We start from the raw sequence: 12,687 nt of genomic DNA on the forward strand, positions 1-12,687 counted from the left end.
AACAAATATATATTGGATAGAGCAGCTGTATTTTCCTTTTATAAGGACATTGGGGAAATTTTTTTTTCTCATAGAAGAACAGGAAAGTATTGTACATATGTGCCTTATGAAAGAATAGTAGATTAGATATTGAGCAGGTTATCTGTTTCCCTGTGTGTTTGGGGGTATTTTTTGATTGCCAACCATATTTCGCATCATTAATTTTCCACTTGATTTCTACATTTTGAGGTTCACTATCTAAATTCCCAGGACCCCTTTCCCATCTTCTCACTTGGAAGAGTGTCTCCTACTATCTTTGGTATGCTACTGAAATGTGCACAGCATAAAAGTGAGATTGTGACTGAGCACTAATGTTGTCAGGTGCTTTTAATGAAGCCTCTGACATTTTGGACACTGATAACAACAAATATGGTTGGGTTATCAAAGTAGCTTCCCATTTGTTTTTCAGAAGCACTCACAAATAGGGAACACAGGTACACAGCAGCAGCCTGTTCTGTAGCCAAAGCCTCAAAGGAATTCTTGCCTGTGGAGTCCATTTTTAAGTAAAAAGAAGGGTCAGTGAATAAGGCAAAGATACGGACATAATACAGAGTTTAAGCACCAGCATCCCATAACGGCACCGGTTCATGTCCTGGCTGCCTCTGCTTCTGGCCTGGGAAAGCACTAGAAGATGGCCCAAGTGCTTGGGCCCCTGCACTCATGTGGGAGACCTGGAAGAAGCTCTGGGCTCCTGGCTTTGGATCAGCCGAGCTCTGGCAGTTGCGGCCATTTGGGGAGTAAACCAGTGGATGGAACACCTCTCTCTGTGAGTCTCTCCCTCTTTGTAGCTTTGCCTGTGAAGTAACTAAGTATTTTTTTAAAGACTTATTTATTTTAAAGGCAGAGTTACAGAGAGGCAGAAGCAGAGAGAGACAGAGGTATTCCATCTGCAGGTGCGCTCCCCAAATGGCCACAACAGCCGGAGCTGGGCTGATCTGAAGCCAGGAGCCAGAAGCTTATTCCAGGTCTCCCGCGCAGGTGCCAGGGCCCAAGCACTTGGACTATCTTCCACTGCTCTGCCAGGCCATAGCAGAGAGCTGTTTGGGAAGTGGAGCAGCTGGGACTCGAACCAGCGCCCATGTGGGATGCTGGCACTGCAGGCGGCAGCTTTATACGCTACACCACAGTACTGGCCCCAATAAATAAATCTTAAAAAAAAAAAAAAAGGGAATGAAAAACGTGACAGAATTCAGAGCATGGAGTGCAAGCCACTGAAAGTTGCACCAAGGTCCACAGTGAGAGCAGGCCTCAAGGATCAGCTCTGCTAGGGAATCCCGACTTCGGCCACAGGTGGGTAATACCCAAGAGCTTTTAAATAATACATGTGCCCAGGTCCTGGAAGGCCAATGAAATCAGTTACTGGGGATTAGGTTTGCAACATTGGTGTATTTAAAAGGTCCCCAGTAATGCTGACCTCCAGCCTGGATTTAGAACCTAATCTAGCTCCCTCATTTCACATAGGAAGTACTAAGTAGATACCCGATCCAGGGTCAGAGAGCTATGGTTTGCCAGGATTTCAACCTCCATCTTCTCTCCTGTCCTCCCCTCTCCCTGTCTGTGTACTCCCAATGTGATCTCATCCCTGTCCCATTGTAAGTTAGATCATAGCATATGCTGCTGACTCCCAGAGCTACAGGTCATCTCTCTCTTCTGAGGACTATACTCTTCTGTCGAACTTGGTCCTCGTTGTCTCTCCAAATGTCTCTCACTCACCTCAAACTCATAACTTTGAAAATTGGATTCCCCTCCCCTCCACTAAGTTTCCAAAATGTTTCTCAATCTAGATACCTGTATTGTTGAAGAGGACTTCTCTCCCTGGAGTTAGCTGAGCCAGAAACGTCGGGTCCAACTCTGCTCTTCCCTCTTGTACGCCAGTCTAATCAGTCACCACCCGCTGTCAGTCCTGCCTCCTGGCTGTTACTCCATTCTGTTCCACCCTCTCCCACTGCCTCTATATTGGGGATGTTATTTTTTTCTGACAAATTGTACCAGCCACTCACACTGTCTTCTGCCTCTAGCCTTCTTCTACTCGGTATCCATCTTTAACACCATTGGGATGCTGTCTCTGAAACGCTAATTTGATCATTTGTCAAGTCTCTTGCATCATAGGTTCTCAACATTAGCCAAGACTATTCAACAACGCCCCTGCCTTTTCTCCGCGTCTCCACATGGCCATGCTCTGCCTGCTCCCTTATGGGCTGTGCATGCTGTCACTTATCTGTCGACTGGGTGCTTTAGTTCCTGCTTTTATCAAAAAATTAACTCTCCAGTAAGCATTCTTTGCCTTCTTCAACCAAATGCTGTCACCTTGCAAACCGAATCGAATGGGCCCAGCACGGCCCACTCCCTGACCTTGGCACCTGCCCTGCGGTACAAAATAGATGATCCCAATGTAAACGGCACACCTGCCTTCACGTCAGGCCACATCCTTGATGGTTAATGCCTGCACTCACCTCGTAAGGTTGCCTGACTACTTCCTTTCGTATCCCTGACGTCAGCATCCCTTTCTGCTTCTGGCTAATCCCTTGTTCTCATTGCAGCTCTCCCAGTTCCTGACTGGTTCGTCTCCCGGGACTCCTTGACTCTCAGTCACTTGTTTTTATCTTGTACCTGTTGGCTGTTTCAGCCCTTTGGCCTTAGGATGTGGTTCTGTGCTTTCTATACAAAATGTTTCTCCCTGGCATGTAGTAACCAAGTCCTTGATCTCTAACCTTTATCACCTGGAACTGGACTCCAGCCCCATTGGGGATTTTTTTTTGAGAGAATGGCTCTCTCTGTCCCTGCCAGACTGCCATTGTCCAGTTGCCACAAGTGCCCCTGCGTAACACAACATTGAGCTATTCAGAGCCTGACCGGCCAGTTTGTGGGCTGTCTTGGCCTCCTATCTTTCCTCTTACCTTTTCCAACCAGGCTGTCGACCAGGAAGGAAGTAGGAAAAAAATAAGTCTGTTGAAACTCAAACCTGCCCATTTGGCTTCTTTCCACAAAAAGATGATGAAGACTTGCTGAATGTTTTACATTTTATTACAGTACACCTTAGACTGTTCAAGCTCTCAGAAAACTTGTAGGCTCTGTCACTTTTTTATGAATCCACATATGGAAATTAATTCCATCATCTTATTTCAGCTTTGCCTGATGAGAGTGTGATTTTGTTTGAGAAACTTTAGTCTCCAAACTTGAGAAAGCGCACACAAAGCATCAAATTAGTTTGGAGAACCAAAAAGTTGTTAAATTGGTGGATGTTGCTTAAAATTCCGTTGATTGTGTAGCCTCACGGTCAGAATGAGGTTCTCATGACACAAGAATCCTTTTTCACATCAGAGCTGTGCTGCATACCTTGGAGAAATTTGAAATGAGTTACTGTCTGGCAACCTGTGCTGTGAAAAAGACTTTCTTGAGGTCATTAGTTTTGTCTGAAAGGAAGCGTTAAAAACACAAGTGTAGGGAAAGGGGGGTCGTCAGCGTTTTCTGTCTATGGAGAGTCAAACGCGATAGCTATTTATGAAGTGTCCATGAGGTGGAAATTAGAGATATTCAGCTTCTCGGGAGTTTAGAAGGTTTACAGAACTCTCACACACCTCTCACACATCACTTTCAGCTCCTCTGCAGCCCGCATACACCGCAGGACTCAGCGTGTGGTTGTGAGTGCCCTCTCCTTTTCACAGCCTGTACATCGGGATCAGCGCTGAAGGTGACTTTGAGAGAACCACACACAATTCTGGGAGAGGTGTTTGCCATACTCGCTGTACTTTGGCCACCCTCGTTACAAGTTCATCACACAACTTGTTTAACATGTTTACTTTTTAAACATTTGGAGCATTAACAGGTGGTTGCATGACCGAGATGTTTGTTTTAACAGGCTAAAAAAGTGGGAGGTAATTTAGACATACACTATGATGCAATAGGAAAATACCTAATTATTCCATTTTGGGCTCAGCTTTGAGTTTCAGTTAAAAGTGCTGATAGCAAGGCTCAACAAGTTTTGCAGAGTAGTACTCTTAGCATTACCTACATCGGAGAAGCTGGCTCACTGGTAACAATGCTGACATTTTAGTTACTTGTCCATGGAATCTGGTACTTGGCTATAGTGCTAGAACTTAAAGGTCTTTTTCTCAGAGCTCCCAGGATCAGCCATCACAATATGAAAGACTCAAGTCTATTTCAGCACGCTCTAGAAACAAATCTATAATATTTTCTGCCCATACCTAGAGTGCAGTGAAGGTAAAATCCTACAGCAAGACAACCAAGTGCTGTTAAGCCTGGTGTGTTCATCCCGATGTGTTGGGGTATGGATTATGATTGGTTCATGGACCATCTTCGTTGTACAAAGAGGAGGAAGAGACTTTGGCCAGATAGTTACTTGCTCACTTGATCTGGGTTAAGAGACTACTGGCAGAAGTAGACATGGCTAGATAAAGAAATTCTAGAACAGTACAAGGACATAGTTAACTTGTCTGTAAAGGGCCTGGAAATAAATAGTTTAGGATTTGTGGGCCATGCATTCTCTGTTGTAACTACTTTGCTGTTATAATATGAGAGCAGTTATAGGTAATATAAATGAGTGGATGTGGCTGTGTGTCAGTAAAATTTGGCTTACAGAAACAGGCTATGGCCCGGACTGCCCTGTGGGCCATCGTTTGCCAACCTTTGTTCTGGATTCCAGAAGATATATCCCTGGGCTAAGTGATTGACCTCGGGGAAGGAACAGTAATGGGTTTTAGGTAACACAAACTAAGTCATATAACCTCCAATATTTATGGCCAAGACTTCATTGTACTTGAATGTCATAAGTTTGTTGTCAGAAAAAAAGATGGCTTCTTTTTGAGGGTAATCCCGATAGTGTTATTTATTTACTTATACCCCACTTCCCTCCCAAAATTCTTTGAAGTTGCCTATGATAAAAGGCATATGTAGGTTTTAGAGATCAAAATGGGAAGATAAAATCAAAACCCACATAAAAAGGTCACACGAAATGACTTCTGAGTGTTGCTTATACACCTGCCAACTCAGGCTGGTAGCTCAGCCATTTCTGAGACCCGTTAGTCTTTGGGACCCCTCCTAAGTGGAATATTGATATGGTGCCTATTTTATCTTCTGTAGCATAATTTCCTGTCTGAAAAAAAAAATTTCCCTAATGTTTTCTATCAAGTCTCCTTCCAAAGGAAGTGTTAGTTTCCATCATTTTTCTTCTGATTGAAGTATAAGCCAAGAACTGTTACACCAGCTAAGTGGGTGTATGGAAAGGAAAGAGAAAATTATAAGCTAATGAAAACTTTGATGGGCAAGTGACCTGTTCAAAGCAGATTCCAAGGCTCACAGAGCTGACATTTCATTAGCCAAGGGAACTGTTTCCAATCATCCTAGAGACACAGTTCTGCTCTCTGGGAAGGAGGATTGTTAAGTTACTCTCGAGTGAATCGCCGGAGACACTGCTCAGGTGGCCAGAGGAGGTGGGAATTTCAGCTGAGCTGCCGGGAAGGATGACTTCAGACAGGCAACAAGGCGAAGTGCTCTGCAGGACTCTGCTGACACTGTAGCTCTCAACAGTCCTGAAGTAGGGAAATGGGTCTGTGGGAAGACTTAGAGCATGTGGGAATGACCTTAAGACAAGCTCCTAATTAACAACAGACCCAGCAGCTCAGCCACATGGCTGCAGAAGATCATGCAGAACCTCAGTAGGGGATCTGATTAGATCTCTGGCACTCAGGAAGTGTGATAGACATGTGATTGAGAGGACACTGAAGTAAAAAGGACACACTTCTCTAGACACAAGAGTACCAAGCCAGAAAGCAGCCACGTCACCTGGCGGTTGGAATAACAACATGCGGGTAGAATCAGAAGCAAGCCAGGGGCAGGGTTAAGGGCAAGCAGGCCATTGGCATCTCAATTTTAAGATGCCATTGTGGCTAACTGTGATGGACAAGAAATAAATTCTGTAATCAGAAGCTGGGAAAATATCTAATATCTGTTTTTTTTTAATTTATTTTTTATTTATTTGAAAGGCAGAGTTAGAGGCAGGGAGAGAGAGAGGTCCTTTTTGAAAAAAAAAATTTATTTATTTATTTGAAAGAGTTACACAGAGAGAGGGAGAGGCAGAGAGAGAGAGGGAGAGATCTTCCATCTGTTGGTTCACTTTCCAATTGGCTGCAAAGGCTGGAGCTGAGCCGATCCGAAGCCAGGAGCCAGGAGCTTTTTCCAGGTCTCCCAGTTGGGTAAAGGGGCCCAAGGACTTGTGTCATCTTCCACTGCTTTCCCAGGCCATAGCAGAGTGCTAGATTGGAAGTGAAGCAGCCGGGACTTGAACCTGTGTTCATATGGGATGACAGCACTGTAGCAGCGGCTTTACCCGCTACGCTACAACACCATTCCCTCACTGTCTGTTCTAAATATGTTTGATCTATTCTAAATTTTGAAATGTTATACCTTTAAATTGAAGAGGAAAAATTCTTAAGAATGTCCAACTTAAGCTGCAATCTCTTCTCTTACCAGAGGGCAAATTAGCACAGTGTTGAGGGGTAGGCAGAGACAATTTGTATTTCTCAAGGAAATGAACATGTATACTATTTAACCCTCAAACTGCATTTCCATGATTTATTTAAAAAATTATACACTCAGGCTGGCAAAGATGTTTGTTCAGAGACTACTATGGTATTAAAAACAATTTAAATGAGGCTGATGCTATGAATCAGTGAGTTAAGCCACTGTCTGCAGCACCAGCATCCCATATGGGTGCCAGTTCGAGTCCCAGCTGTTCCACTTCTGATCCAGCCCCCTGCTGATGTGCCTGAGAAAGCAGTGGAAGATGGCCCAAATGCTTGGGCCCCTCTACCCACTTGGGAGACCTGGAGGAAGCTCCTGGTTTCTGGCCCAGCCCTGGTCATTGTGGCTGTTTGGGGAGTGAACCCGCAGATGGAACACCTCTCTTTGTCTCTCCCTCTCTCTATAACTCTTTCAAATAAATAAATAAATCATTAAATGAAACGAATTTCAGGAAAAAGTAATTTCAAAAGGTTTTAGATTTTGAAATTCCCCCATGAGGGATTGCAGATCTTTATGCATAAGCCTGAAAATTTAGCAAGGATAGGGGCAGTGCTGTGGCACAGTAGGTTAACCCTTCACCTGCAGCGCCAGCATCCCATGTGAGTGCCCGTTCTAGTCCCAGCTGCTCCTCTTCTGATCCAACTCTCTGCTATGGCCTTAGAGGGTGGCCTAAGTGTTTGGGCCCCTGCACCCACATAGGAGACCCAGAAGAAGTTCCTGGCTCCAGGATTCGGATCGACTCAGCTCTGGCTGTTGTGGTCATTTGGGGAGTGAACCAGTGGATGGGAGACCTTTCTCTCTGTCCCTCCCTCTCACTGTCTGTAACTTTACCTTTCAGACAAATAAATAAAAATAATCTTTCATAAAAAAGGAGAAAGTTTAGCAAACTTTCATAAATTGTGAACTGGAAAAAAGTAAATTACAGAACAATGTATTGGGATGATCTTTTTTTTTAAACTAATAATTTGCGTATATACACTAAGGTACTTTAAAACATTTATGGAAAATATGAATAAAAGATAAATGTAATTTGTTGCAAAAAATTCTGAAATCCATGCAGAAAACTCATGGCAGATATGTATCATGAGACAACTATGCATGGATTTCAAAAGAAAAAAAATTCGCACCAGAAGAAACTTATGTTTTAATTCCATTTTCCATTTAATTCCATTTTCCGTGTTGAAGTAGCCTCTTATATACAAAGAAGATTTGAAGCCATACACGAAATTGTTCTAGTGGTTGTGGGGGATAGACAGATGGCAGCGGTTGAGTTGATTGTAGTACTTGGCTGTAATGAGAGAGCACCACACTTCTTGCCTGTCACAGACACTAGGGAGTGGGGAGAGAAAAGGAATTTGAGGAGTGCCTGCATGAACTTGAGAGGAATACATCATTAAAAGTGAAGAGCCTTCTCTTTTCATAACTATCTACGAGGCGATGTGTCATCGTTATAGATACTACCAGTTACGTTGCCTGTCTTACTGTTTGTTGATTCGTTAATTTATCCCATACTCATTGAGCACCTATGGTGTATGCATAGCATGCAAGGCATATGAGCTGCCTAGAGTGATGGGACAAAGGTGTGTTCATGGCAGCAGGCACAAGCAGACCCCAGCCGTGATGGGGAAGCCCACAGGAGCTCGCTCTTGTAAATGGATGTGTGCCAGTGCCCAGTGCTGAAGGAGAGCAGTTGTTGTTAGAAGGAACTTGAATGTGCCCTCAATCTCTATTGAGTTTTATTTCTTTTCATTGTTTTTTTTTCTCCATTTTAGTCTCTGAGTTTTGCATTTTACAACAGTTTTTGTTGGTAATTAATGTTTTAATTATGCAACCTTTTAGGGAGAGGTTGTCTGGCTGCTCTGTGACAATGCCCCACAATGCCTTGGGTTCCTAATTGCATCCATGTGTCCCCTCAGCTTTCACAAAGGAAAACTCTTCAGAACAAACAATATATTAGATCTGTTTATAGACAGATACGTAGAAATAAGTATGTTCGCACATGTGTATTTTTTTGCCAGCTGCCAACCTTCAAATGTTTGTGTTTTCTTTCACAGAAAAAGCAAAGAACAAAAGATCTTTCTCAGGTATTTCATTCCTACAATCCGTATGATCACAAGGTAAGAGAAACATTTCATTACTGTATTAGATAGTGGAGTTCTGATGATGATTAGTGTTTTAATTATGAAACCTCCCAGGACTAGTGTTTAATTAGGAAACTGGCAAGACTTCTGTCTTTCAGAATGAATAGCACAGTTTTAATCAATAGGTGGTGATCTTGAAGTATGCTAACCAGTTACATTTAAATTTCAATCTTTATTTTTCAAACTTTTTAAAGAAAACAAAAAATTGTATTTCTGAACTAAAATTATTATGTTTCCTCCACATTAAAATCTAGCTGCATATTGTCACTGAAGTTGCAAAGACTGTGAAAAGACAGATATTTGGGTGTTGTTTGCTGGGTTCATCATTGCTTTCTCTTTCCAAGTACTGCAGTGGGTGAACTTGGCTTTCAGAATGGGATAGTTGAAAAATTGGCTGCTGAATCTTGGTTCTCCATTCTTCCTGATGGAGAATTCCTTTTCTGAATAAAGTCTTTAACAAACAGCAGGACATGGCATTACATCTGAAATGCCAACTTGCCAAAAGTTGTGCCGCACAGAACCCCAAATGGTGTAAGCTTTGACCTTGTCTCCCCATCCCCTTGCTCTGTAGATTCCTAGTTGGTCTTGCATTTGCGCTCCATATTCTCTGTCCCCAGATTTGAAGAATTCCCAGATACCTTTTCACTTAGAGGTATTTTATCATACGTTTTTAAAGGACAGTGACTCCTTTGCGAAAAAAAAAAACTTAAAGAAAATGTTTATCACCACATCTTCATAGGGAAATATATTACAGGATTCCTGAGACTTGTGTGAAACTTCTATGCCATGTAGGGTTCCAATAAATCTGTTAATTTGAGGTGATTTCAGAAGCAAACAAAAAATTTGCCCAGTTGAAATGCTAATATAAACTTAAATCTTTATCTGTGGATTTACAGGGAGACATGTGCTGGGGATTTTTTAACTAGCCAAAATAAGTGGTGTGAAAACTACTTTCTTCAGTTGAAAATCCAGAGATGTCTGGATTCAGAAGGGAAAACGTGTGCCCAGTTGTTCATAGAAGTTGAAAGAATCTGAATAGCTCCTAGCGTTTCTAAAGTGATCAATGGACTTAAGCACCAAACAGTTTGTAAAGGAGGTGTTTATGTTCCCTGTGACCGTGGTGATGTACAGGATTACAAATTCTATTATTCTGAGTTAGAGTTTTCAAGCTAGATCAGTTGCTTTGCAGACACAGGAAGCTGAAAGATTAAGAGAACCAATAGAGTCTGACAATGCAGACAGAGGTGTGGGCTGATAAATAATACAAGAGCGAAAGGAATGAGGTTGGTCAGATTGCTAATGAGAATGGTGCATTTTTTTCAGATGAAGCCATTTAATGAGTGTAAGTACAACAGTGGCTAAAGTTAAAATTTAACTAGAGAAAGAGAGAGAGAGAGAGAGAAAGTAATAAAAGGCTATGACAAGTCAAAGGTTTGTCTGACTTTCCTAAATTTTGCCCACTTCTAACAGTTTTTAATTCACAGCTAAGGGAAATTCCATTATTCTTTTATTAGAACTCTTAATGGAACCTAGCCATGTGCAGCTTCTAGCAGCTTCCTCCTCATATCCTTTGTAGCATTGTATCAAAGTCACCTAAGATTATTTTGGCTTCCCTTGTGAAGACTTCATTCCTCCACAAATTAGTCATCAGGCAATGAGGAGTATAAATGCTAGATGGAGTTCCTTTTGATCTTTGTTTTAAGATGGGTAATAAATTACTGTAAGTCACTGGTCTGCTCCATGGAGTGGTTTCTGAGGCTCCTAGGTTTGGCCTGGTGGATTCTGTTCTCTTCTGTGAGTGTGTGATGAAGGAAGAGGGAGAAGGTTTTTGCTCCAGGCATCTCCTGGCCCTCTTACTAGCCTTTTCCCATTTTTCCAAGCTACATGCAGGCAAATCAAACCATGCTGATTTTGACTTTGTCTCTTGTTGACTGGAACGTCCACAAAAGCTAGAAACTGTAGGAATGGAGTAGCATGCACTATTTTCTCAGCCTCAGAATGTCGCTTTTCCCCCTTTAAGTAAAAGAATAGCGGCTTGTATTTCAAGTTCTGTTGTCATTTTAATTACCCAATTATGTTCAAGCAGATTCGTTTTCTAGGCAGATAGGTTTTAGCGTAAAATGTTTTACAAGATGTGGTTCATGTTGTTTTCAACGTCTCAGGCTCACCGAGATTTCTGGACTAATCTTTAGGAAAATACACACTTGTGTTGTAAGTGAAAGCCGAAATAAAATCAAATATCAGCTGTCTGGGATTTGCTTAAAAAAAATCCAAAGTGAAGTGGACAAGGTCAAATAAGTAAAATAAGATTGGCCATGTGTTGGTGATTATGGAAACGGAGTGATGGGGTTGTGAGGGCTTATTATTCTATCTATTCTGTATATTTTTCCATGTGATAGAAATTTTCCATAATAAAATGGATGCAAAAAGTAAAGGGAACCATGGTGTGCTCCTAGGAGTGAATGTTGTGGTTTTCTTTTTTCTCGAGCTCAATTCCTTTTAGTGTTAACTTTTCCCTTGACGTCAATTTATGCCAAAGGAGGAATACTCAGCATTTCAGTGGCTTCATGATGCTGAGTAAACTCAGAAACACAACTCCTGTTCTAAAGTTGGCATAATTTCCTGGGGTTTTATCCCAAATTATAGAGGGTCACTTAAATGATAGCCTTGCCTACTAGAAACTGTTAAAACAGTTGTAATTACAAAGGGTAGTTAGTACGGCCGTTCTGTTCTGTCCTCAGTGAGTCAGGTCGTATTTGCTCTTCTGTCCTCACCAACCAAGATTGCTCCTGCCCTGACCCCAGACACAGGAAAGTCACCAGGTTAAACAAACGGGTTGTTTGAGAGGCCAGGTGCATTTCTTGGTCAAGCCCTAAAGCCATTGTTTAGGTTGTACATGGTCAGTTGGTTTTCTCTTCAGTGCTATTGCAAAAAGCAAATACAGCTCACAGCAAAATGTGTGCACAAAATAAGTCTCAGGAAACACTCTTCATTTCTTACATGAAGAAATGTTGCTTGACTCTGGAAGAACTCCTGGGTTTGGACTGTAGTCCCTGGTTCCACGTCCATGTTTGAAAAATTGTTTTCAGGATTTCTTAGAATTAAAGAAAAGAGAGAGACCTGCGTCAGAGGCTCAGTGAAAGCGGATTCCTATTGATCTGCCCTAATAAAAGGGAACATTAATAAAGGTAATGCAAAGTAGCAGGTAACCTGATTACATTTTATGCGTCATATTCTTTCCTGTTATTTTAGTAAACAGATAATAAACATAGCTTGTAGTTTCTGAAAACATACCTTACCAACTTCCAGGAAAGGTTACAGGGCTAGAGGCCTCCCAGGTTGTAGAAAGTCAGCCCAGAGTTGAATTTTCCCTTTGGATAATTTCACAGGTCAGTTAGGACAGGCTATAATTAGAACACTTTTATTAAAGTAATGTAAATTAGCATGTGCCGTGTGTCCTTGGCCCGAACAAAATACTGTCATCCACATAAAAGATGTCTCCCTCTTTTTTCTCTGTGTTAGACTTTATCAGGATTTTGTATTCGGGGGGAAACCTAGGTTTACTAACTAAATACAGATGTGTATAATCTGCTAATGTAGAAAGTGATTGTAATATATGAAAATACTAGGAAGGAAAAAGTTAGAAAACCCTCTTTAGGTTGAAAGCAGTTTTGGACATCTGCAGTTGAATCAGTTCCTAAACACAGTAAATCTGTATGAATCAATACATGCTCCACCATTAAAACTGAGTCTTTAGCAGATTGTCACTGTCATACTTTATGTGTTTTGTCAAGTGGGCTTCTCATTTTCCTTCAGTGACTTGTTAAATTAATAATTTTTTCTGTATGTGTGTATATATATATAAATCAATAGACATGTTGAGAAGAAACTTTGCATTATATAGCCCCTGTGTTGATGCAGTGGGCTTCTCTTTTTCCTTTTGTTGCCTTCCATGATTTTAATAATT

General features: G+C 41.7%; 1 protein-coding gene across 3 annotated transcripts in view; it reads left to right on the forward strand.

The window, feature by feature from the left end:
• Positions 1-12,687, forward strand: part of CDKAL1 (CDK5 regulatory subunit associated protein 1 like 1) — a 729,763-nt gene that overhangs the window by 577,261 nt on the left and 139,815 nt on the right. For all 3 annotated transcript variants that reach the window (XM_008262511.4, XM_051855824.2, XM_002714231.5), the window contains one exon: positions 8,634-8,696. In XM_008262511.4, coding sequence (XP_008260733.1) covers positions 8,634-8,696 — 63 coding nt within the window. The remainder of the gene's footprint in view (positions 1-8,633; positions 8,697-12,687) is intronic.

This window comes from Oryctolagus cuniculus, chromosome 5 (assembly GCF_964237555.1).
Source record: "Oryctolagus cuniculus chromosome 5, mOryCun1.1, whole genome shotgun sequence".
Taxonomy (NCBI): domain Eukaryota; kingdom Metazoa; phylum Chordata; class Mammalia; order Lagomorpha; family Leporidae; genus Oryctolagus; species Oryctolagus cuniculus.